The sequence below is a fragment of the Microtus oregoni genome, unplaced genomic scaffold (assembly GCF_018167655.1).
Source record: "Microtus oregoni isolate MIOR12 unplaced genomic scaffold, Mior012 000002F_ref0000024, whole genome shotgun sequence".
In the NCBI taxonomy this organism is placed as follows: domain Eukaryota; kingdom Metazoa; phylum Chordata; class Mammalia; order Rodentia; family Cricetidae; genus Microtus; species Microtus oregoni.
Window position 1 is genome coordinate 14,053,712 of NW_024543061.1, and position 21,510 is coordinate 14,075,221.

The window sequence follows — 21,510 nt, forward strand, 5'->3', positions numbered from 1 at the left end:
TAGTTGTTCCTCTAAAGACAAACTATTGGGGCGGAGCTTCAGTCATAAAAGTCGAGCTCAGACGGAAAGGACGCCTTCTTCCCTGCCCTGGCAGCAATATGTGGCTCACCGCGCTGCTGCTGGCCTTGCTGCTGCTCGCCTTGATGCTGCTGGCGGGTCTCCGCAGGGTTTACCTTGGTCTCTTTGGCGGAAACTCCCCGAACCCCTTCTCCGAGGACGTCAAGCGGCCACCTGAACCCCTGGTGACCGACAAGGAGGCTAGGAAGAAGGTTCTCAAACAAGGTCAGCTGGAGGGACTGTGGGTTCCAGGACTGTTCTCAGGTCTTCTCATGGAGGGCACGGACCTGTCTGCCCATTAGAAAAGTGCTGGGCAGCCTGGCGATGCTGGTATACGCCTTTAATCCCAGCACTAGGGAGGCAGAAACAAGCGGATCTCTGTGAGTTCGAGGACAGCCTGGTCTACAAGAGCTAGTTCCAGGACAGGCTCTAAAGCTACAGAGAAACCCTGTCACTCACCCCCCCCCCCAAAAAAAAAGTGCTGTGAGAACTCACGTCTTAGTATTCTTTGCTCCTGGGTGCGGGCACTACTCTTGGCACATTGGCTAGATCCAGCCCTTCCGGTTGGAATCTGTTCAGGTAACAGGTCACAATGAATAAGAGGCCTTTCACCTACTTGGTTCTAGAACCAACTTTTCCCTATGCTCCAGTGCAAGCTGCACTGTATGGGGAGCAGTAAAGAATATTTTCCCAACAAGTGGTTTGATAGGCAAAGTGTAGTCCCAGTTCATAGGATTAAAGCTTTATAAACTTGCAGAGTTTCACTACTGCTTCGGGATAAGAACACCACTCCTCACCAACCTGAGTAAAACACGAGTAGAGTTGCTCACAAGGGTTTTAGTCTTTGTGGTTTTGAAACAAGTCTCACTTTTGGATCGGAACTGCCTTCAAACTCACCATGAAGCCCAGGCTCAAACTCGGAGCAGCCCTTCTGCTTTTGCCTTCAGGAATATGGGATTACAAGCAGGGACCAACATGCCCAGCCTTCAAGATGCTAAAAAAGTGTTGGAGCTGGGCATAGTGGTGCAAACTAGCAATTCCGGGCTGGAATACACAGAGAGACACTGTCTAAACAAACACCATATAACCAAAACCCTCAAATGTAAAACCTTCAAAAAACAAACAAGGATCTCTTGTTTGATCTCCAGGGGACTCTTGCTTGTAAACTTTAGCCTAGGCTACCTCAATTCACTACTTTCTGGGGACTGACAATGTATTCCTGATCCTTGAGTGTCTACTGCCTAAGGTGTACTAATCCAGGTATTTTATTATTGTTATTATTTGTGTATTAGGAGAGGGGCAAAGATCTCATACTTGTAGCCTAGGCTATCTTAGAACTTGCTGTATGGGCCAACTGTACCTTAAATTCACACTGATTCTCCTGTCATAATAAAGAGATGACAGATGGTGGGATTACAGATGTGAGCAACCAGGGCCTGAGCAGCAATAATTTTTTTTTTCAGTCAGTGTCTCTCTCTGTAGTCCTGGCTATACTGGAACTTTCTATACAAAACAGGCTGGCACTAAACTCACTGAGAGTCTTCTTCCTCTACCTCCTGATTGCCAGAACTGAAGCTGTGCGCTCCACATCTGCCCTGGGCAGGGATTTTAATGAACAGATGTCTGGACCTAGTGGCACATTCCTGTAACCCCATGCTAGGGAAGAAAGGCAGATGGATCTCTACACAGGGAGTTCAGGCCTTTAGGGCTACACAGTGAAACCCTGTCTCCAGAAAACCCATATCAACGAATCCCGGAAAGGAAAGAACGAAAGGGGAAATGAAGGAAGAGAGCAGGAGAAACAACAAACTCAGGACTTGTGTTGGAAGAGCTTTCTAGGTTGGTTCTGTCAGGTGACAGCCACACCAGTGGTCTGTGTGAGGTTGATGCTGTGACTCTCAGAGTAACAGCTCTGAGCAGCCCTGCCTGCCCCAGCTCCATTGGCATTCACAGACTCTGCCTCTTCCAAGGAAGCCCAGTTCCCAGAGCCCCCAGCCTCCCTCCCCGAGTTCTTCTCTTTCTGTGTTCGCATTCACAGAAATGTCTGCACTTAGATTACAATGCCTGTGCTCTTGCCCTCTTTCTGGTAGTCAGCTGCTTCCTACTTTCTCTGAAAAATATGAAACTCCCCAGATACGTAGTAGAGATTAAGACCCATCTCATCACTGTTTAACCTTCCTGGTCCTGAGTATTCTCTGGTAAAATGTTTCAAGCCATATTAATCAAGAGTTCTCTGCTAAAGTGCCCTAGATGGGTCTGTCTCTCTTTCTGTCCTGTTTTGAGACTGGGTCTAATGAGCCCAGGCTGTCCTGCAGGTCATCTGTATAACTGAGGATGACCTTGAACTCCTAACCCACCTTCCAAGTGCTGGAATCATATTAGTGCACCAGCAGGCCAGGGTTGCCTTAGAGGGTTCTCACATAGTATAAGCTAGATACCTCCCCTCTGGCTTCTCTGACTTTTCTGCCTCCCTGCTCTTGTCTGAGAAGCCTGCCCTCTGTCTCCTCCCTTCCCCAGTATTCTCAGCTAGTCGAGTACCAGAGAAGCTGGATGCCGTGGTGATTGGCAGTGGCATTGGGGGGCTGGCCTCAGCTGCGATTCTGGCTAAAACTGGCAAAAGAGTCCTTGTCCTGGAACAACATGCCAAGGCAGGGGGCTGCTGTCATACCTTCGGCAAAAATGGTCTTGAATTTGACACTGGTAAGGCTTGTGTGGAAAAGGGTTGGGAACTTGGCTCTGTCTTTGGGAGGCTAGGAACGGGCACTATGGGGTGATATTGGGTATGCACAATGGGATAATTAGGGGCCACCTGTATGTTTTGGAGGTCCCAACTTCTTTCTGGGCATCTCCATTTCTGTCTGGCCTGGCAAGCATTGAGTGGTATATGTTCTAGTAGATTCCTTTAGAACGGGTGGGCAGCCTTCTCTGGGCATGAACTTGGCCAGGCAGGGAAACCTCTTCCTTACTTGGCACATTTATATTATCCTTTTATATCTGTACCTCCTTTTCTTTCCACCTCCCAACAGGAATCCATTATGTTGGACGCATGCGGGAAGGCAACATTGGCCGTTTCATCTTGGACCAGATCACTGAAGGGCAGCTGGACTGGGCTCCCACGGCCTCTCCTTATGACCTGATGATACTAGAAGGGCCCGGTGGCCGAAAGGAGTTCCCCATGTACAGTGGGAGGAAACAGTACATCCAGGGCCTTAAGGAGAAGTTCCCCAAAGAAGAAGCTGTCATTGACAAGTACATGGAGCTAGTTAAGGTAGCATGAACCCCAATCAGCATCCACAGTTCATTCCCAACAACACTGACTGCTTCATTGCTGAAGGACCTGGTTGGGAGGAACTGAGGTAGGGAGGCAGGAAGGAAGGACTGGTCATGTCTGTCCTGAATGCAGTGTACACTTGTGTATGTTTGTGCCCTGCCTGGCTCTTCAGCTGCCGCCCTCACGCTGGCCTCTAGATGGCACCCCTGGGGAGTCAGACTTTGAGGAAGTCAGATGTCCTCTAAGAGGAGCCAGACTCTTGGTTGTTTTTTGATTTTTGAGATAGAGTCCCACAGTGTAGCGCTGGCTGGCCTGGAACTCACAGAGATCCACCTGCCTCTGCTGGGTGTATGCCATCACATCTGGCTTCTGGACCGGGATTTTTGGAAGGAATTTGAGGGCTGAGGATTGAGGCTCATGCTTATTAGCGTGTAGGACACTCTGACTTACTTCTGAGCACCCCATAAACTGAGCATAGTGGTCTACTGTATAATGCTAGCACTCAGAGAGAAGAGCAGGATGATTAATAGGTCATGGTCACTGGGATATATTGGATTCTCTCTCTCTCTATATATATATATATCTAAAAATAATATTTTAAGCAGGAAATGGAAAAACAAATATATTTTCATTTGAGTAGGAAGAAGGAGAAAAATCTGGGGCCATGTTGTTGTTGTTGTTGTTGTTGTCATTGTTGTTGTTGTGTTGCGATGAGGAAGACAGTCTTGCTATACAGTCCTAGCTTCGGTGTATGGCTCTGGTTGCCCTTGAACTCATAGCAATTCTCCTGCCTTAGCATCTCAACTGTTGGGATCACATGCCTGAGCCACCATGCCCGCTCAGCTTAATTTTTTTTTAAAGATTTTTATTTATTTATTATGCATACAGTTTTCTGCCTGCATGCATGCCTGCACACCAGAAGAGGGCGCCAGATCTCATTACAGATGGTTGTGAGCCACCATGTGGTTGCTGGGAATTGAACTCAGGACCTATGGAAGAGCAGCCAGTGCTCTTAACCTCTGAGCCATCTCTCCAACCCCCAGCTTAAATTGTTTTTAAGTTCAAAACTTCAGACATGAGTAAGTATTGCTGGGTCTGCAGTCAGTGCCAGCTATAGGAAAGGTGTCAGCCTACAGGGGCTCCAGAGACTCACCCTACCCTTTCTTCCACAGGTGGTGGCCGGTGGAGCCTCTCATGCCATCCTACTGAAGTTCCTCCCGTTGCCCTTGACTCAGCTCCTCAACAAGTTCGGACTGCTGACTCGTTTCTCTCCCTTCTGCCGAGCATCTACCCAGAGCCTGGCCGAGGTCCTGCAGCAGCTCGGGGCTTCCCCTGAGCTCCAGGCCGTTCTCAGCTACATCTTCCCCACTTACGGTGGGTGCCACTGGCCCAGGCTCTTCTCAGCTGCTCTCACAACTTTTGGTCTTTCTTCCCAATCTGCCTAGCTGACAAGCCAGAATAGACCCAGGCCTGCTGGAGTTTGTGGATAAGGACTAAGAAGTCTGCCCCCTGCTGAAATCTGGTAGAAATTCTTTTTTTATCTATTTTCTAAAAGATTTTCTTCTTCTCCATTTTATCTTTTCTTCTTCTCTCCTTTTTTCTTTTCTCTTCCTTTTTTGGAGGCAAGGTCTTCCAGGCAAGCTTTGAATCCTGATCCTTCTGCCTCCCATCCCAGTGCTAGGATTAGAGCTCTGTGCCTCTCCGCCTGGGTTCGTGGTGCTGGAGAGCACACCCAGGCCTTCCTGCATGCTAGGAAAGCACCCTGCTAATTGAGCTACATCCCCAGTGCATTTTCTCCTCCACATCGCTCACCCCTGAGACAGGTTCTGACTTTGTTCAGGCTGGTCTGGAACTCTCTGTAGGCTAGTCTGGCTTTGATTCGGTGATCTTTCCATTTCAGCTTTGAGGTTGAGACTGTCACACTGCTCAAGGGCAAGTTTTCTCTTTAGCCATCAGTGTCAGTGACTTCCTTGGTGTCTGCAAGATAGTGTTTTCAGGGAGAGTATTTATATCCCACTAAGCTCAAAAGGAGCATGGGATCCTGGGATGGACTCACATGACCCTTCACAAGAAGCCCTGTTTCTTCCAGAATGGTGCCAAATGATCACTCTTGCCCGCTCATCTTTTCTCTCCTTACATTCTGTAGGCGTAACCCCCAGCCACACCACCTTTTCAATGCATGCTCTCCTGGTTGACCACTACATACAAGGAGCGTATTACCCCCGAGGAGGATCCAGTGAGATTGCCTTCCATACCATCCCATTGATTCAGCGTGCCGGGGGTGCTGTCCTCACCAATGCTCCCGTACAGGGTGTGCTGCTGGACTCCTCTGGGAGAGCCTGTGGTAAGACCTTTAATAGTCTGGCGGTGATGGCACACACCTTTAATCCCAGCACTCGGGAGGCAGAGGCAAGTGGATCTCTTTGAGTTACAGGCATGCTTGAGCTACAGAGAAACACTGTCTTGGAGGGAAAAAAAAGAAAGATAGACCTGCACTGAGCTGAGGGGTCACTGGGCTGGGGTGAAAAGGACCTAATGTGTCTTTATAGTTGAACCAGCCTGTACATTCAGGGTAAAATCCTTGGGTCTGGGCTGGTGAGACAGCTCAGTGGGTAAATATTCCAGCCACTACACCTGATGTTTGATTCCCACAGCCGACATGTTGGAAGGAGAGAACTGACCCTGTAAGTTGTCCTTTGAGCTCCACATGTGGGCTGCAGCACCCTGACCACCACACAAAACAAAGGAAAAAATACAGTTGTTACAACAGATCAGGATTGTCATGAGGGTTTTGTGAGAGTGGCCAGAGATGAGGTCGGACACAGAGGCTATAGCGGACCTCAGAAACTCTTGTGATTCATGAAGCTGAGTGATGGGAGCACTGTGGACGTAGAACTTGGCAGCAGTGAGGGAGGCCCGGGACTTCAGAGAACCAATGTTCTTGAGATGGGAGCACTTGGCTAAAGATGAGCAAGACCTTATTTGTGGGTGAGAAGAGCTAGAGACGGCCAACACAGAAGCATTTGAGGCTAGGGAGTAGTGTGTGTGTTGGGGTTTGCTTTGATTAGAGGAACACTAGGAGTCATCTGGATAACGTGGCTACAGACAGAATTAATCTCTTGAGGGAAGGTCTTATGTGATCCACACTTAGCGTCAAATTTACTGGATACCTGAGGCTTTCCTTTGAACGCCTGGTTGTCCTGCTTCTACCCCCTAAATGCTAGGTTACAGGCATATGTCACCATGCCATGGCTACAGCTACGGCTCTGAGAGAAATGTATTTCATGTTTTCCTCGATTTTATTTTATGGAGGTTAGGGGTTCAGTGAACCTAGGGCCTCACACACGCCGGACAAGTGCAGTACCACTGAGTGATATCCCAGCCATTAAGTGAGTTATTTTTCTGTTGGCACAGAGGCTGCACTTTAATCTGCTGCTGTTTTAGCCAGCGAATGTGGTTCCACAGTTCTGGCCCACTTCTCTAGCAGCAGCCGACCTCCTCAGTCCACCGCAATGTGGGAATACCGTTCCTGCAGGCACTGGCTATGTCATTGCTGACAAAGAAGCTTTTAATTAAATCTCTATCATTCTGCTTTCACTAAGACTCTGGAGTCAAAGGCCAGGGTGAAAACCTGCTAGCTCAGAGAGGCTGAGTAGCAGCTCACTGACCTTCTTTCAGCTGTGATCTCCAAAAGAGAACTTCCTTCTGCTCTGCCAAAACAAAATAACCTTCCCCCTCTCTCCATGCGCCTATCATCTTTTCTTTATTTTATTTTATTTTTTTTTTTTGGATTTTTGAGACAGGGTTTCTCTGTAGCTTTTTGGTTCCTGTCCTGGAACTAGCTCTTGTAGACCAGGCTGGCCTTGAACTCGTAGAGATCCACCTGCTTCTGCCTCCTGAGTGCTGGTATTAAAGGCGTGAGCCACCACCGCCCGGCTGTGCCTATCATCTTACAGACACCCATGACTCTGTGATTCCTTTCTCTCAACTAGCTGCTAATTAGACCTCCAGACCCAACATTGATTTTATTTAAATGGTGCAAATGCAAACTTGGGGTTCAGTGTGAATAAATTTCACACACCATTTAAAAGAGTTATGGAGAAGCAGATTCAAGGGCAGCCTCTGTGCCAGCGAAAAAAATAACTCATTTAAGAGCTGGGATATAACTAGCACTTATCTGACGTGTGTGATCCCCTGGGTTCACTGCACCCCTATCCTTCTTTTCTTCAGGAGTTCACAAAAGCTCAGCCATATTCTTATGTCTACAGGTGTCAGTGTCGAGAAGGGACACGAGCTGGTGAACATCTATTGCCCCGTCGTCATCTCCAATGCAGGAGTGTTCAATACCTACCAGCACTTAGTGCCAGAGAGTGTCCGCTGTCTGCCAGGTAAAAGGCTGGTCCTCTGAACTGGCATTCTACTGTGGAGCTTATAACCCAGCCTGGGTGATGCTCGTCCTCTTGTGGGCACCCCTCTGGCTGCCGATCTCCCCTCTGCTACCAGCACCATCACATTTACATTTGGGGAACCCAGGACCGCACAGGTGAAGGGCACTTCACAGAGGCAATGGCGGAGCTGCTCTCAGGACCATGTTATTATGTCTGTTGTCAATGTGTAGGCTGTGGACGTCAGGCTGAGAATCCAAAGCCTGGACATTTGCCTTCCCCTGCCTGAGAAACTGGGACTCTAATAGAAAAGGACTCTCGAAGGGCAGAAGAGGGCTGGGGGTGAAACTCAGCTGATCAATGTGCTTGCCTAGAATGCATCAAGCCCTGGGTTTGATCCTCACAAACAGGCAAGCAGTAAACCTGCACCAGGTAAGTGGAGGCAGGAAGATGAAAAATTCAGAGTCATCCTTGGCTATGTGAGACCCTGCCTCAACAAACAACAAGGGACATAGAGATGACTCAAAGGCTAAAACCACAACAACCAAAAAAGTACTTGCTGCTAAGTCTGGTGATCTGAGTTAGATCCCCAAGAAGAAGAAGACAACCAATTTGTCTTCTGACTCCTCCCTGCACATCCGGACACACTTGTCTGTGTGCACCTACAGTTTCTTAGGGGGATGACTGAGGCAGTCTGATCATCCAGAGGTGCTGTGAATTAGCAGTGTAGGAACCGGCACCTATGACCAATGGTGAATGGAGCAGAGCTGGTAGAGGAGGAAAGAACCTGAGGCTGATTGACACAGCCAGGAAGAGCAGGTCCCTGCCAGGATTTTGTAGGAAGAGCTGTAAAAATGGCTTTGTCTCTGTGGATGCTGGCAGCTGAGCAGCAAGCTGCAGGTCAGAAAGGGAGTATCCTGAGGCTGTCCTGGCAGGAGGAGCTGTCTGGTCACAGCTCCTGCAGTGCAGTGCTCACTGGCTCCCTCTACAGATGTGAAGAAGCAGCTGGCGATGATAAGGCCTGGCATGAGCATGCTCTCAGTTTTCATCTGCCTGAGAGGAACCAAGGAGGATCTGAAGCTTCAGTCCACCAACTACTATGTTTATTTTGACACGGACATGGATAAAGCGTAAGATGGGAGGGGTGGGAAGACTGATGGCTCGGGGCCTCAACCTTCAGGACCATGCTTCCACCCTTGACATGGTTCTAAGAATCGCAGGAGGATGTATGTTGAGGAAGCAGGTGTGTGGTCCCCAGTGTACTTCCAGAAAGGCTTTTTATACCAAAGCTGTGTCTGTTTCACCCTGTGGGGAGTTTCTGGAAGTGAACCATCTTCTGGGTGCTGCTGGTGGCTTCAGAGGAAAATGGCCTAGAGAATTGGCAGTCACACCCACCTCATTTACAGGATGGAACGCTACGTCTCGATGCCTAAGGAAAAGGCTCCAGAACACATTCCCCTTCTTTTCATTGCCTTCCCATCAACCAAGGACCCAACCTGGGAGGACCGATTTCCAGGTAGGGCTCTAGGTCCAGGGGAGTGGGTGTGGGTCAAGGTGGAGCAATGCAGCAGGAACGTGGCCTTATATCTGCAGGTCGATCCACCATGACTGTGCTGGTACCCATGGCCTTCGAGTGGTTTGAGGAGTGGCAGGAGGAGCCAAAGGGCAAGCGGGGTTCTGACTATGAGACCCTCAAAAACGCCTTCATGGAAGCCTCTATGTCCGTGGTCATGAAACTTTTCCCACAGCTGGAGGGCAAGGTAGGGGCTGATGTTCACAATGCTGGAGATGATGACACACGCCTTGATTGTCTTTCCTGGGTGCAGGGGTACAGCCTGAGGTAACAGTCGCGAGGAAGGGTCAGGTCCTTGCAGATTCCCTTGTTCACCTTTGCTATGCCCTTTTGCCTCCTCAGGTGGACAGTGTGATTGGGGGATCCCCACTGACCAACCAGTACTATCTGGCTGCTCCCCGAGGTGCTCCCTATGGGGCCGACCATGACCTGGCTCGCCTGCATCCTTATACGATGGCTTCCCTAAGAGCCCAAACTCCCATCCCCAACCTCTACCTGACAGGTACATTCCTTCACTTTGCCAGAATTTGGGCTTCCCTGACACAATCTTTTATTCCCATCCTCAGACCCCGCTGTTCCCATCGGCTCCCATATTAGGAGCTGGGCTACCTTGGGTAACTACAGTCCTGGGGTCTATCTGAAGCTGTCTCTCTTTTGGTGGCCCTGAAATGGAGGGATGAACACAAGAACCATTGCTTTCCCCTCCTCATGTGGGTAGACATTCATGGACCACTGCTTTTGATTTCTAGGCCAAGATATCTTCACGTGTGGGCTGGTAGGAGCCCTACAAGGGGCCTTGCTGTGCAGCAGTGCCATCCTGAAGAGGAACTTGTACTCGGATCTGCAGGCTCTTGGCTCAAAAGTCCAGGCACAACAGAAGAAGAAGATGAAGTAGCCCATTCAGAGCTAAGCCAGAGAACGGCACCTCCCCAACTTCTTTCTCATGGTGTCCTTCTGCTGTACTTCCTTGTGCATATATTCAAAAGCGCTTTGTTTCTGAATCCTGCTGCAAATCGAGTTCTCCTCTGTACCCTGCTAAGGCCTAGTGTGGGCTGCACAGCCCTGATGTCTCAAGATGAAGAATGTTCCCATGCCTTCCCCACACCCAGCACTGAGCAAGCGTCAAACACTCAGAACCCCTGAGGGTGTTGGCTATTGGAGTAGGTTGGTCCAGTTCTGTCCTGAAGCTTTTTGCTCTACCTACTCTAGTATTGTGCTGCTCCCCTCTGTCAAAGGGAAGGATGACCAGCATGGGTTTGGGGTGACAACTCTCAAAGTGAGAGCCAAGGGGCTCTCGGCCTTAAGCTTTGTCCTCAGACAGAAGCAGCCTGAAGGAGCATTCCAATCAGAGACGGACCAAGAGATACCACTGCACCTGCAAAATGTCCCTTACACCAGCCCGCTGAGATCTTGACTACAAAATGGCCAGCCTGGCAGGGAGGGGACGAGAGTGGAGACGTTGGGCCTGAATACAGGAAGCCCAATGATCACCGAGCCTAGCGATTGACATTTCTAGTTGCTGGCACATATTAAAAACGGAGTATTGGTTTCCAAATTCCTTGGAATCAGAATTCCTTCAGAGTCTGTAATATTTGAATACATACGAGATAACTTGGGGAATGGGCTCCCAGACTAAACGTCAAATTCATTTGTTTCATATACATGGATGAGGCACAACATCTTATGTAATATTTTTAAACTTGTGAGCATTGTATCATCTCTCACATGAGTTCCTACTATTACAAAGCTGCTTTGGGCTCTAGAGTAGGGATTCTCCATCTATAAGAATCAGTGGTGAAGATGGTGAAAGTTTAAAACTTTTCACTCAGGCTGAAAAGGCGCCAATTTTAATTCATTTACGCATGGTATTAATACATGCAGTGTTTCAGTTTGTCAATATCTGACGTTTATTTAGGTTTCTGTTCAATAACGACATGAAACTCCACTGAGATGCACTAGCAGCTCAGTAAAATAAACTGGAAAACACTTATTATACCACAGTAAGCTTTAAAAAAATAAAATTAAGCCATTACAGTTAAGTTACAAAGAGGTGAAAATACAAAACATGACTAACAGTGGCAATCTACTCATTGGGTAAAGAAAACAAGGAAAATAATTACAATATTCAGTCATTTACTTAACATGGTAGTCTGAGTTAAATTCCTATCACAGTGTGAGGAGGCTTCCTTCATGGGTGTTTGCTGTGCTCTGCAGGCTGAGAAGTTTCTCATACCCAAGTTTTCTCAGCCAAAATCCTTAGAGTTGCTGGGTGGTGGTCGCACATGCCTTTAATCCCAGCACTTCAGAGGCAGAGGCAGGCGGATCTCTGTGAGTTCGAGACCAGCCTGGTCTACAAGAGCTAGTTCAAGGACAGACTCCAAAAGCTACAGAGAAACTCTGTCTCGAAAAAAAAAAAAAAAAAAAAAAAACTAAAAAAAACAATACGTTGGGCAGTGGTAGCGCATGCCTTCAATCCCAGCATTTGGGAGACAGAGACAGGCAGATCTCTGTGAGTTCGCGGCCAGCCTGGTCTACAGAGCAAGCTCCAGCACAGGCTACAAAGTGACAGAGAAACCTTGTCTTAAAAAAAAAAAAAAAAAAATACTTACAGTAACAGCTGAGCAGGAAACTAAATGTACCTGAGAGTCACCATGATGGATTTGGATTAAACCTCAACATCTCTGCCGCTTTTCCTTGTTTTATGAGAGAGGCTCTCACTGTGTAACGCTGGCTCTCTGGAACTTGCTATTCTAGACCAGGCTGGCCTCAAACTCAAGAGATCCTCCTGCCTCTGCCTCCTGAGTGCTGGGTTTAAAGGCTTCCTTCACCATGCCTGACTCTACAGCTTTCTTAAGGAAATGCCAAATTGAACCTTCCCAGCAAGACTTAAGAGAAAACTGAATCAGAGCGGGGGCCCGGTAAAACCCTTCCTCGTTCGAATGGCTCAGAACATGTGCAAAGCACGCCAGGCCCTGGAGAAGAGAGAAGAGCAAGCATCACTACCAGGGGAGTTCTTCAGAGCACAGAGCTCCGTCTCCAGGGAAAACACCTTAGCACGTTTAGTTAGCTGTTCGGTCCAGAAGTGGCTTCTATAATCCATAGCAGAAAACAAACTATTAGCATCTGTGACAAGCAGGTTCCCATTACAAAACTGCCCTTCAGCAACTGAGCAGAAAGCAAGCTGAGAATAGCCTACGGGAGCACTGCTTGAGACTCCGTGTGCTTCCATAGGCGAGCCCAGCCCTGGTGTGGACGCCTCAGCTGGGCCGGCACCATCCACACAGTCTAGAAAATCATGCTTCAAGTGGTCTACCTATAGAAGACAACCTCAAATGACTTTCTGTGTGGGAGCCATCCCCTTCCAGTGCAGCTTTTCAAGTGAGAGAAATCCCGCTGTGTCTGCCAACACAGGGAACAGTGTCAGCAGTCCAAAGGGAGAGGCTCTGCGGACCCTGGGAATATGTCGTGTGTCTGTCCTCTCACTGTCCATCTTGGTTCCTAAAAATCTATCTTAAGTCTTGCCTTCGAGAACAAGAGTCAACAAGTGTACGGTCTCAGCAACCCGTGACCTGGAAGAGCTGTATGAGCCCCAGGTTCAGATACACTTCCAACAGGAAATTTGACCCTCGAATCCCTGGTGGGTACAGGGGTGGAGGTGGAGGGTGTTAACCATACTAGACAGATAGGACACCAATGGCTGTCTCTCAGGGCTTAATTTTCTTGGGGAGATCACAGTGACATCAGAACAAGTCATGCTGGAGATCAAGAAGAGGCAGACAGAAGGAGCTATCAGTGAGCAGTGGGAAGAGCCGATCCACTGGGGAAGCTAGGAAGATATATAAGCCTGTGAGCTGAGTCCTTCAAAACACAAGCACCTGAGTGAGCCGAAAGGAGGGGAAAACTAACCAAGAGCACCAGGAGAAGCTGGAACACAGAGGACATGATGAAGGCAGAGGCAGACAGGGAGTGTGGCCTGAATGATGAAGCCAAGGAATCTAGTCGAGAATACAACTCCAGACAGAAGCTTCAGACCAGGGCACACATTCTGGAAAGATCCATGTTCCCAATCCTGGCATTAGAAAATGTCAGGAGAACCAGTTCAGGTGATTCCTGAAAATTAATGGAGAGTATACTTAGTTTTTTTTAAAGGGGGGTGGGAGGATCTGTGACAAGAAAAATGTTATAGTTAGCAGTGTGGAGTTTTCAGATGATTAAAGAATCTGAAGAACAGATAGAGGAGCTTGACAGGTACAAGAGAGAAATTCTGAATGGATGACAAGGAGACAATGTATTTTTAGCGTATAACTGAAGTGGGTTCTTGGGAAGTATGCATCCCAAGAGCCCATATAAAGAGTCACAGAGAGGATAAGGGATGGATGGATTAGTTGAGGAGACCAAAGCAATAGAGACATGGCTCTGTGCACTTTCCCTTCCCACAAGATAAGTCAAAGCACAATTTGCAAGAGACACTCATACTGTCAAAATGCGTGGACCCTAGCATCCACTTATCAAGCGTGAAGAACAAGGTGTGAAAATGAGCTGCTTAATCTGGAGATCTGATAACTGAGTAACCTTAGAAACAGTAGCAAAACAGATCAAGACAAGCCAGAAATGTCAGAAAGAGTAGGCAAGGTAATGGAAGCAACAGCAACTAGAACAGGATAGGTAATAGGCATGCCTAAGAGACTGGAGGTAAGCATGCAGAGGCGCACAAACAGGAAGAGGAAGAGAAAATGAAGAGGGGGAGCTAGAGAGGTGTTAGGAAAAGCTGAAGGAGAGTGAGAAGGGCTTCCTCCACTTGGAAAAGTTAATAGAAGATTTGTGTACGGCTGAGAAAACGGTAGCCATGATCTTACTCTTAGAAGGCAACCCGCCAAGAACACAAACTTCACGCACTTGCTGCAGTCCGTACAGGGAAAGAATTCCACATCTTCTTCAGACTGAGTTCTCCCATCGTGTTTTCCCTTTTCCCAGTCTTTCCATATCCCTGAGATTAGCTGAGGCTTTTCTCTCTTTAGGCATGACTACACAGACTGCAATAAAACTTCAGATAGACACAGCATAATCAAGACATCCTCAATTATATCAGGGAGCCTACTTGGTCTCTTACAGCTTCATGACCAGATGCCAGAGGAAAGATTTTACTCATTACCTTGGCATCTTAGATGAGAGGACCATTAAACAGAACAAGAGAAATTTGGAGAGTGTAGTTACTTCCTAAATATCTATCTATTATAGGCAAAAAAGGCAAAATGGAGTTTTTGGAAAACCTTTCATACATACCAAATCCCTCCTATGTGTTTCCTTGCACTAATATGAACCTGCCCCTTTCCAAGGACTTCCTTCCTATTGGGGTGACCGTATGCAAGAATACACCAGTTCAATGATCATCACCATATTAAGCAAAACAAAGCAAAAACCCATGGAACCATGATTTTACTTCCAGAAACCCCAAGTTCCTTTTATGCTAGTACAACCAGAGTGCAAACTTACAGAAAAATAGACAGTCAAGTGGGTCAGACTTCAGCACTCTTTAAACCTGCTACGCTGGTTTGCAGCTGAGGCCTCTACAGAGAATAAGGGTTCAACCCCTTTCTGCCCATCAGAATGGCACCCATCATCTTCTGTTTCTTGTCTAGAAAGCATCTCTCTGCAGCTTCCTCCTAGAGTTGCAAAGATAAAGCGGCTATGGGAGTGGTCCATCGTGAGCCTGCCTAAGGGAGGGGCTTCCTTTAGTCAGTCACGTTTTCACGTGCTCCCTCCTCACGCTCCTGGAAGAACGAATGGCGGAACACACCAGCATAAAGGAAACACAAAAGTATAAACACCACCAGAGTACAATGTCACCAAAGTGCAGGTGCAAAACCTGAAGCAATCCCATCTCTGCTGGCCTGGACTTGCCACAAACCCCAGAGAAGGTCAGTCTTTTCATTTTTCTTGATTCAGGAACAAATCAGCAGGGAGCACAAGGTTCTTGCAGACAAAAAAATAATCAAAGCTGAAATGAGAACAACACATTTCGTTGGTAACGTTCACCTTTTTCAGAAACATATACTAGTGTTGTGTTTTTGAAAGTGAGGTTCAGGAGAACTGCCTGAATTAAACTCATCCAACACAAGACGGGGTAATGGGGTAGTGGTAAATATCAACTACAATACACACACACACAGACACACACACATACAGGCACACACACGAAAATATGCAGTGAAAATATGTAATTAATACCTGCTAATAAAGAAATAAATCCGAAATATGATGGCAGGTAGAGAGAATTAGTGGCTTCTACTTTATACTCTATTTTTATTGTGAATAATTTTTATGTACATTGTTTTCTTTCCAACTAAAACAAATTAAGGAGGAAAAAAATCCTTAAGAGCCCATTATGAAGGAAAGAAGCAGGCTAGAGCAAACTGTGGGGCTGACCTATTTATGACAGGTTCTGAGCAGAGTCTGTAGTGCTGTCAATTGTACCGGTGAACTGTGCCCTGCAGGAAGTCTGGGAATCGTTCCCATCTGGGTCACCAACTGTTCTTTGTCAATGTCCTTTCTGTTGCTTAACAGAACAGGGCAGGTGCCTGTTGTAGCCACCTACCATGACTAGCCAGGTGCCTGTGGGGAGAGCTTTCCTCAGCTCCTGCTGCTGTGTGATGGACAAGGCTCCTCTTCCTGGCAGAGACAGACTGGCCATAATCAGGAGAGGCAGCCTGCAGTACTGACTTGTAGCCATCTCTCCAGCCCCAGATCTGGATGTTTAATGTTTACCGCAATGCTCATGTGTCAAGAGCTGAAACAGTGCAAGTGGTGTTTAAAAGTGTATGCAGTTACTAGAGGTGCTGATGTTGTCTTTGAGTGGAAGCCTAGGGCAAAAACAGACAGACAGATAAACAAGTCATATTTCCAGGAGATCTGTTATCTGTCAAGTGTGAAAGTACTGAAAGGCTTCTAGCTCAAACTTTGTAGATACATGTACACTGTACAGATGGTACAGATGGTCCTGTTTGCAGTTTCCAAAGACTGGGCGACAAAGACGGCAGCATCCCCAGAATTGGCCCAACTGAAGTTTCGTATCCTTCCTAGACCTGGCTCCTTCTTCCTTACCTTTAGGTTTAAACGCTGGTAGTCACTGGCCTTTGGTCTCCGAGTGACTTTGGATCTTTTTCCTTCTAGGGCAAAAGCAATAATCTGAGGAAAGGAAAAAGAAAATAGATTAACATTTGGCTCTGTAATGATGTACTTTAGCTCCTGAAGCCAGAGGCAGTTACCTAGCTCCACAAAGAGGCCTATTTAAATTTTATTCTCTCTCTCTTACTTTTCAGTGCTGGAGTTCAAACAAGGCATAGGAGGCAAATGCTGAATCAAGCGTGGGATACTGCAATGTAGTAAAATGTTTGCCTAGCATGCACATAACCTGAGTTCAACCCCCAGCACCATAAAAGTAAGCAATGAAATTGTAAAGGTTTTAAAGGGGCTTGGTTACAAGAAAATCCTTTATACTATTTAATAGGGAACAGATGGAGGGTGTAGCCTGTGGGAATCTGTACGACTTAATTGTGGGGATCGAATCCAAGGTCTGCCAGTCCCCTTGCCAGAGAGCTCTAGGTCAGGTCCTTCAGGAAAAAAGAGAGAGAGAGCATAATCACTGCCTGTTTCCTAGCTACAAATGCACGCTTTGCTCCCACACCTTGCCTCAACAGCATCACTGATTTGCTGCTCTCATCACAAGCATGTGGGTATGGAATGAAGCCTGTGCCTTTGTATTAATGGTCCGTCTTCCCTTGTTCTTTATAGCATATGCCTGATGGCCATTACAAATTGAACTCTCCCATTAAGTCAGGCTACTGAAATTATCTTCAAAATCTCACACAACCATTTTGTCATCAGAGTTGTTTCTAAAGGACACGGGTGCCACTTTAACCACAAAGATGGGTACATTTATGCAATTTCCTCTTGCTGGTTGCAGAAGAGCTGCCCTTGGGCTTTATGGCACTGGTATTAGAGACTAGGTAATGAAAATATTCTTTCTGCCTACAGATGGAAGACAGTGGCAGTAGAAGTTAGAAATGGCAAACTGTCTCAAGCATGGGAAAAAAGGAAGAGGCCTCTTTATCAAGAACTCGGCCTACAGAGGTTGTGAAAGACCTGAGGTCCAAGTTATGGGAGGAGAATCTCAATTAGGTCAGGTCACAATTCATGTCCAACTTGGCACTTTACAGCAGAACTCTCAGGAAACAGGTCACATGATGAAAACACATGATTTACAAAACTAGAGTTTCATAAGCCCTAGTCGGGTCTGAAAAAAACTGAAGTTGATCTTGACACTCTCTGAGCCCACAAGCGGATGAGTGACAGACAGCTGTCCATGACCAAGCTCTCAGGGTTAGGGAAATCCCAGTCTCCTCTTACCTTCCGCTTGTTGTGGTAAGCAATATAGAGGACAGCAACAAGGACAGCTGCGGTCACCAGATAGGCAAAGAAGTGGCTGCTCTCGGCACTGGTGCTTGCAGAACTGTCCTTATAAGAGATATCCTTCTCCTCATTCACAGACTCTATAAGCGGTCCCTCTCGGTTCTCACTGGAGGAAGGGTCCAACACCTTTACACCCTCTTCTTCAAGTGGCGAGCCCTCTTCTGGCTCTACCTCACTCTCTTCCTTGGCTTCCACAGCTTCAGTAGGCTCTGAATACTTCTCTCCTCCCTCTGGCTTTAAAGAGAAGTCAGAGTCTCCTGCTGGTCTCTCCCCAGATTCAGTTTTGGAAGTAGGCGTTGATTTCTGTCCTTTTCCAGCTAGCTCGGTTTTCTCAATCTTGGGGGTCTCCTGATTTGAGGAGGGTTTGGAGACGGGCTCATTGGAATCAACTTTTGTGGGCTTTTCCGGATCAACTTTTGTGGGCTTTTCCGGATCAACTTTTGTGGGCTTTTCCGGATCAACTTTTGTGAGCTTTTCCGGATCAACTTTTGTGGGCTTTTCCGAATCATCTTTTGTGGGCTTCTGCCCAGATTCTTTCTGTTTGGTGTCGGCTGGCGGGGGCTGTTGTGCAGACCCCGTTGACTTGGTATCTGTTTTCTCGGGCTGAGTTTTGGGATCAGACGACTCGTCTTTGGGGGGATCGGTTGCAGTGACCTGCTGTCCAGATACCGCCGAACTGGAAACTGCTGCCGTAGTCGGCTCCACCTGGTCTCCGGCAGCGGATGGCTGTTGTTTCTGCCCCGTCGGACTGCCAGGCATTCCCGACTTAGAAGGCTCTACCTTCGTAGGAGGCGGGGACGTAGCTTTTACTTCAGGAGACTCATCTGTTCTTGAGATGGTGTCTGAATCAGGAACAGGCAACAGAAAAGACAGTGAGTCCTCGGAAGAAAAGGCCGGGAGAAGAGAAGGGGGCTTGACTTCTCAGAGCGGGAAGAGCCCAGCGGCGATGGCCGAGGGAGAAGGTAGGAGATGGCTAGAGGGTCGGGTCAGGCAAGGAAGCCGCCAGCTCCGGAGACGAGCCGCCGAGGTGAGGACGGGGGGGACCTAAGGGACAGAGTGGGATGGGCGGGGGGGGGGGGGGGGGCTCTTACCCTCCACTGCGACACTTAGCAGGAGCAACGCAACCAGGAGCCGCATCCTGTACTCTTCGCTTCCGCCCTCACTGCTGACGTGAGAGCGGCGCAGGGGACTTGGAGCGCGTGGCCCCTCCCTTTCCGGCGGGCTGTTCCTCTTCCGGCGCAGCCCCCCCCCCTCCGAGGGCGGGCCATCGAGTCCGGGCCGTCCGCGGCTGTGTATTCCGTTAGGAACGGGCTGCGTGTCAAGCCCCGCTCGCCCTGTTTTTCTCAGCGCTCTGACGAGCTCTGCAGTCTCTTTCCTCTTCACTTGTCCTCGCGCTTTGGAAATTGTTCTGACCGGCAGCCACTGCGTCGCCTCTCGCGGCTCATGATGTGGGGTCTCGGGGACGGGAGCCGCTTCGCTGCGTCGTCGGCCCGGGTTTCTATCTTCTCCATTGCTTGTGGAGCTTTTCTCACTCCACACAAAATGTACCCTGTTCTGGTCTTTCCCGTCTAGAATCAAAATCATCACTTCGTTCCTGGTCGTAATCCTTTTCTTGACGGTCTCTAGGGCCCTTTGAATTTACCACGGATTTTCCCCCCTAAATTTTTATGTATTTGAGACTGTATTGCCTCAAGCTCGTGACTCCTGAGTGTTTAGAATTACACGACCCTCTTGAGTTATTTATTTAAGACATAGGATATCAAAAATTTATTTATTTGTGTGTACCATCTATGCACGGGTGCCCTTGGAGACTAGACGAGGACGTCGTATCCCCTAGAGCTTGAGCTAACAAGCAGTTTAGAATCATCTACATGGGTGCTGGGAACTGAACTCTAGTCCTTTGGGAGAACAGCACATACCCCTAACTGCTGAGCCATCTTTCTAATCCAGAATATAAAATCTCCTGTTGCCCAGATCTACTGGATTACATACAGGCTTGTATTCCTCAAACCCAATTTACATGGTAATAAGATTTTGTGCACACTAGACAAGAACTCTGCCTCACCTCAGCAATTTTTGTTGTTGTTTTCCAAGACGGTTTCTCTTTGTAGCCCTGGCTATCCTGGAACTCACTCTGTAGACTAGGCTAGCCTCAAACTCAAATATGCCTGCCTCTGCCAGAGTGCTGGGATTAAAGGTGTGAACCACCACTGTCTGGCAGCAACACATTCTTTTTTTTTATTATTATTGTGTATACAATAGTCTGTCTGTGTGTATGTCTGCAGGCCAGAAGAGGGCACCAGACCTCATTACAGATGGTTGTGAGCCACCATGTGGTTGCTGGGAATTGAACTCAGGACCTTTGGAAGAGCAGGCAATGCTCTTAACCACTGAGCCATCTCTCCAGCCCCAACACATTCTTAATAATCCAAACAGCGAAGAATATATTTCTACTTTGCTGTTTGGGTTATTAAGAATGTATATATATATATATATATATATATATATATATATGTGTGTGTGTGTGTTATATGTATATATTATATATATATATATTCCTTAAATTCTTTTTTTAAATTTTTTTCTAAAAAAATTCTTTTAGGGAAGCCTGGCAGTGTGGCATATGTCTTCTAGCACCCAGGAGGCAGAGGCACAGGGATCTCTGAGTTTGAGGCCAGCCTGGTTTAGTTTCAGGATAACCATGGCTACACTGAGAAATCCTGTCTTAAAAAAAATTCTTTTGGGGCTAGAGAGATGGCTGAGTGGTTAAAAAATGGTAACTGCTCTTCCAGAGGACCTGAGTTCTATTCCCAGCACCAACAAGATAGCTAACAAAGGTGTGTAACTCCGGTTTCGGGAGATTGGACACCCTCTTTTGGCCTCTACAGACATTGCATGCATACGGTGTACAGACACACATGTAGATTTTTTTTTTAATTTTTGCTTTCTGCCCACCTATGGGTTGCTGTTTGCATTCAGCTCTTGTGTCATCTGAGGTAGTGCTGGGTTGTTGAAACAGGGCGCTTGAGATCGTTGATGAACATTTGCCAGGTTAGATGTTTTATAAACAGCGATTTAACAAATAGTAGGACCTAGCTCAAACTACAAGTCCCAACAACCATGTTCGTTTTATTTTTTTGTTGTTTGGAGACAGGCAGTCACAGTGGGCCTGGAACTCACTCGAAAGACCTTCAGTTGGCACCAGTCTTCCTTCCTCTGCCTTAGAAGTGTTGCGATTACAGTTGTGTGCCTTCATGCCCGGTTCCATGGTCCTTAATACCCCGGGGGTTTAAGACAGAGGCTATTCTAAGTAAAATTGTCATATTATTGTTTTATGTGTATGTGTATTTTGTCTCCCTTTGTGCTTATTCATCATGTCCCCTTTCTGGGACCCAAGGAAGCCAGAACAGGGCATCAGATCCTTTGGAACTGGAGTTAAGAGATGGTTATGAGCTACCATATGGGTGCTGGATATTGACCCTGGGTCCTCTGGAAAAGCAGCTCTCTAGTCTCAGAGGCAAAGGACCTTTTGAACTACCAGAATTTAGAGGCCAGTCTGAAGAACAAAGTAACACTCAGTCTCAAAAGTAGATGGTCATGATGGGGCACACCTTTAGTCTCAGCACTCAGGAGGCAGAGACAGGAAGATCTCTGTGAGTTCAAGGCCAGCCTGTTCCACAGAGTGAGTTCCAGGACAGCCAGGGCTACACAGAGAAACCTCGTCTTGAAAAAAACAAACAAAAAAAAGTACATAA

The 21,510-nt window shown here is 47.5% G+C and overlaps 2 protein-coding genes across 3 annotated transcripts; one reads left to right on the forward strand and one right to left on the reverse strand.

The window, feature by feature from the left end:
• Positions 1–17: 17 nt before the first annotated feature.
• LOC121465318 (all-trans-retinol 13,14-reductase-like) lies at positions 18–10,857 on the forward strand. Its single transcript, XM_041678539.1, has 11 exons — positions 18–282; positions 2,575–2,757; positions 3,084–3,325; positions 4,501–4,702; positions 5,475–5,672; positions 7,597–7,716; positions 8,705–8,843; positions 9,120–9,229; positions 9,307–9,473; positions 9,629–9,788; positions 10,036–10,857. Exons 1-11 carry the CDS (start codon positions 99–101, stop codon positions 10,179–10,181), a joined length of 1,851 nt encoding a protein of 616 aa, XP_041534473.1. The 5' UTR covers positions 18–98; the 3' UTR covers positions 10,182–10,857.
• A 3,827-nt stretch (positions 10,858–14,684) lies between these two features.
• Tgoln2 (trans-golgi network protein 2) lies at positions 14,685–18,949 on the reverse strand. Of its 2 annotated transcripts, none has more exons than XM_041633508.1 (4): positions 18,847–18,949; positions 17,693–18,597; positions 16,388–16,471; positions 14,685–15,284 (listed from the first exon to the last, which is right to left on the reverse strand). In XM_041633508.1, exons 1-4 carry the CDS (start codon positions 18,890–18,892, stop codon positions 15,279–15,281), a joined length of 1,041 nt encoding a protein of 346 aa, XP_041489442.1. In that variant the 5' UTR covers positions 18,893–18,949; the 3' UTR covers positions 14,685–15,278. The 2 variants fall into 2 exon arrangements, with proteins under 2 accessions (XP_041489442.1, XP_041489437.1); XM_041633503.1 differs by lacking the exon at positions 14,685–15,284 and adding an exon at positions 15,549–16,146.
• Between the last annotated feature and the right edge of the window lie 2,561 nt (positions 18,950–21,510).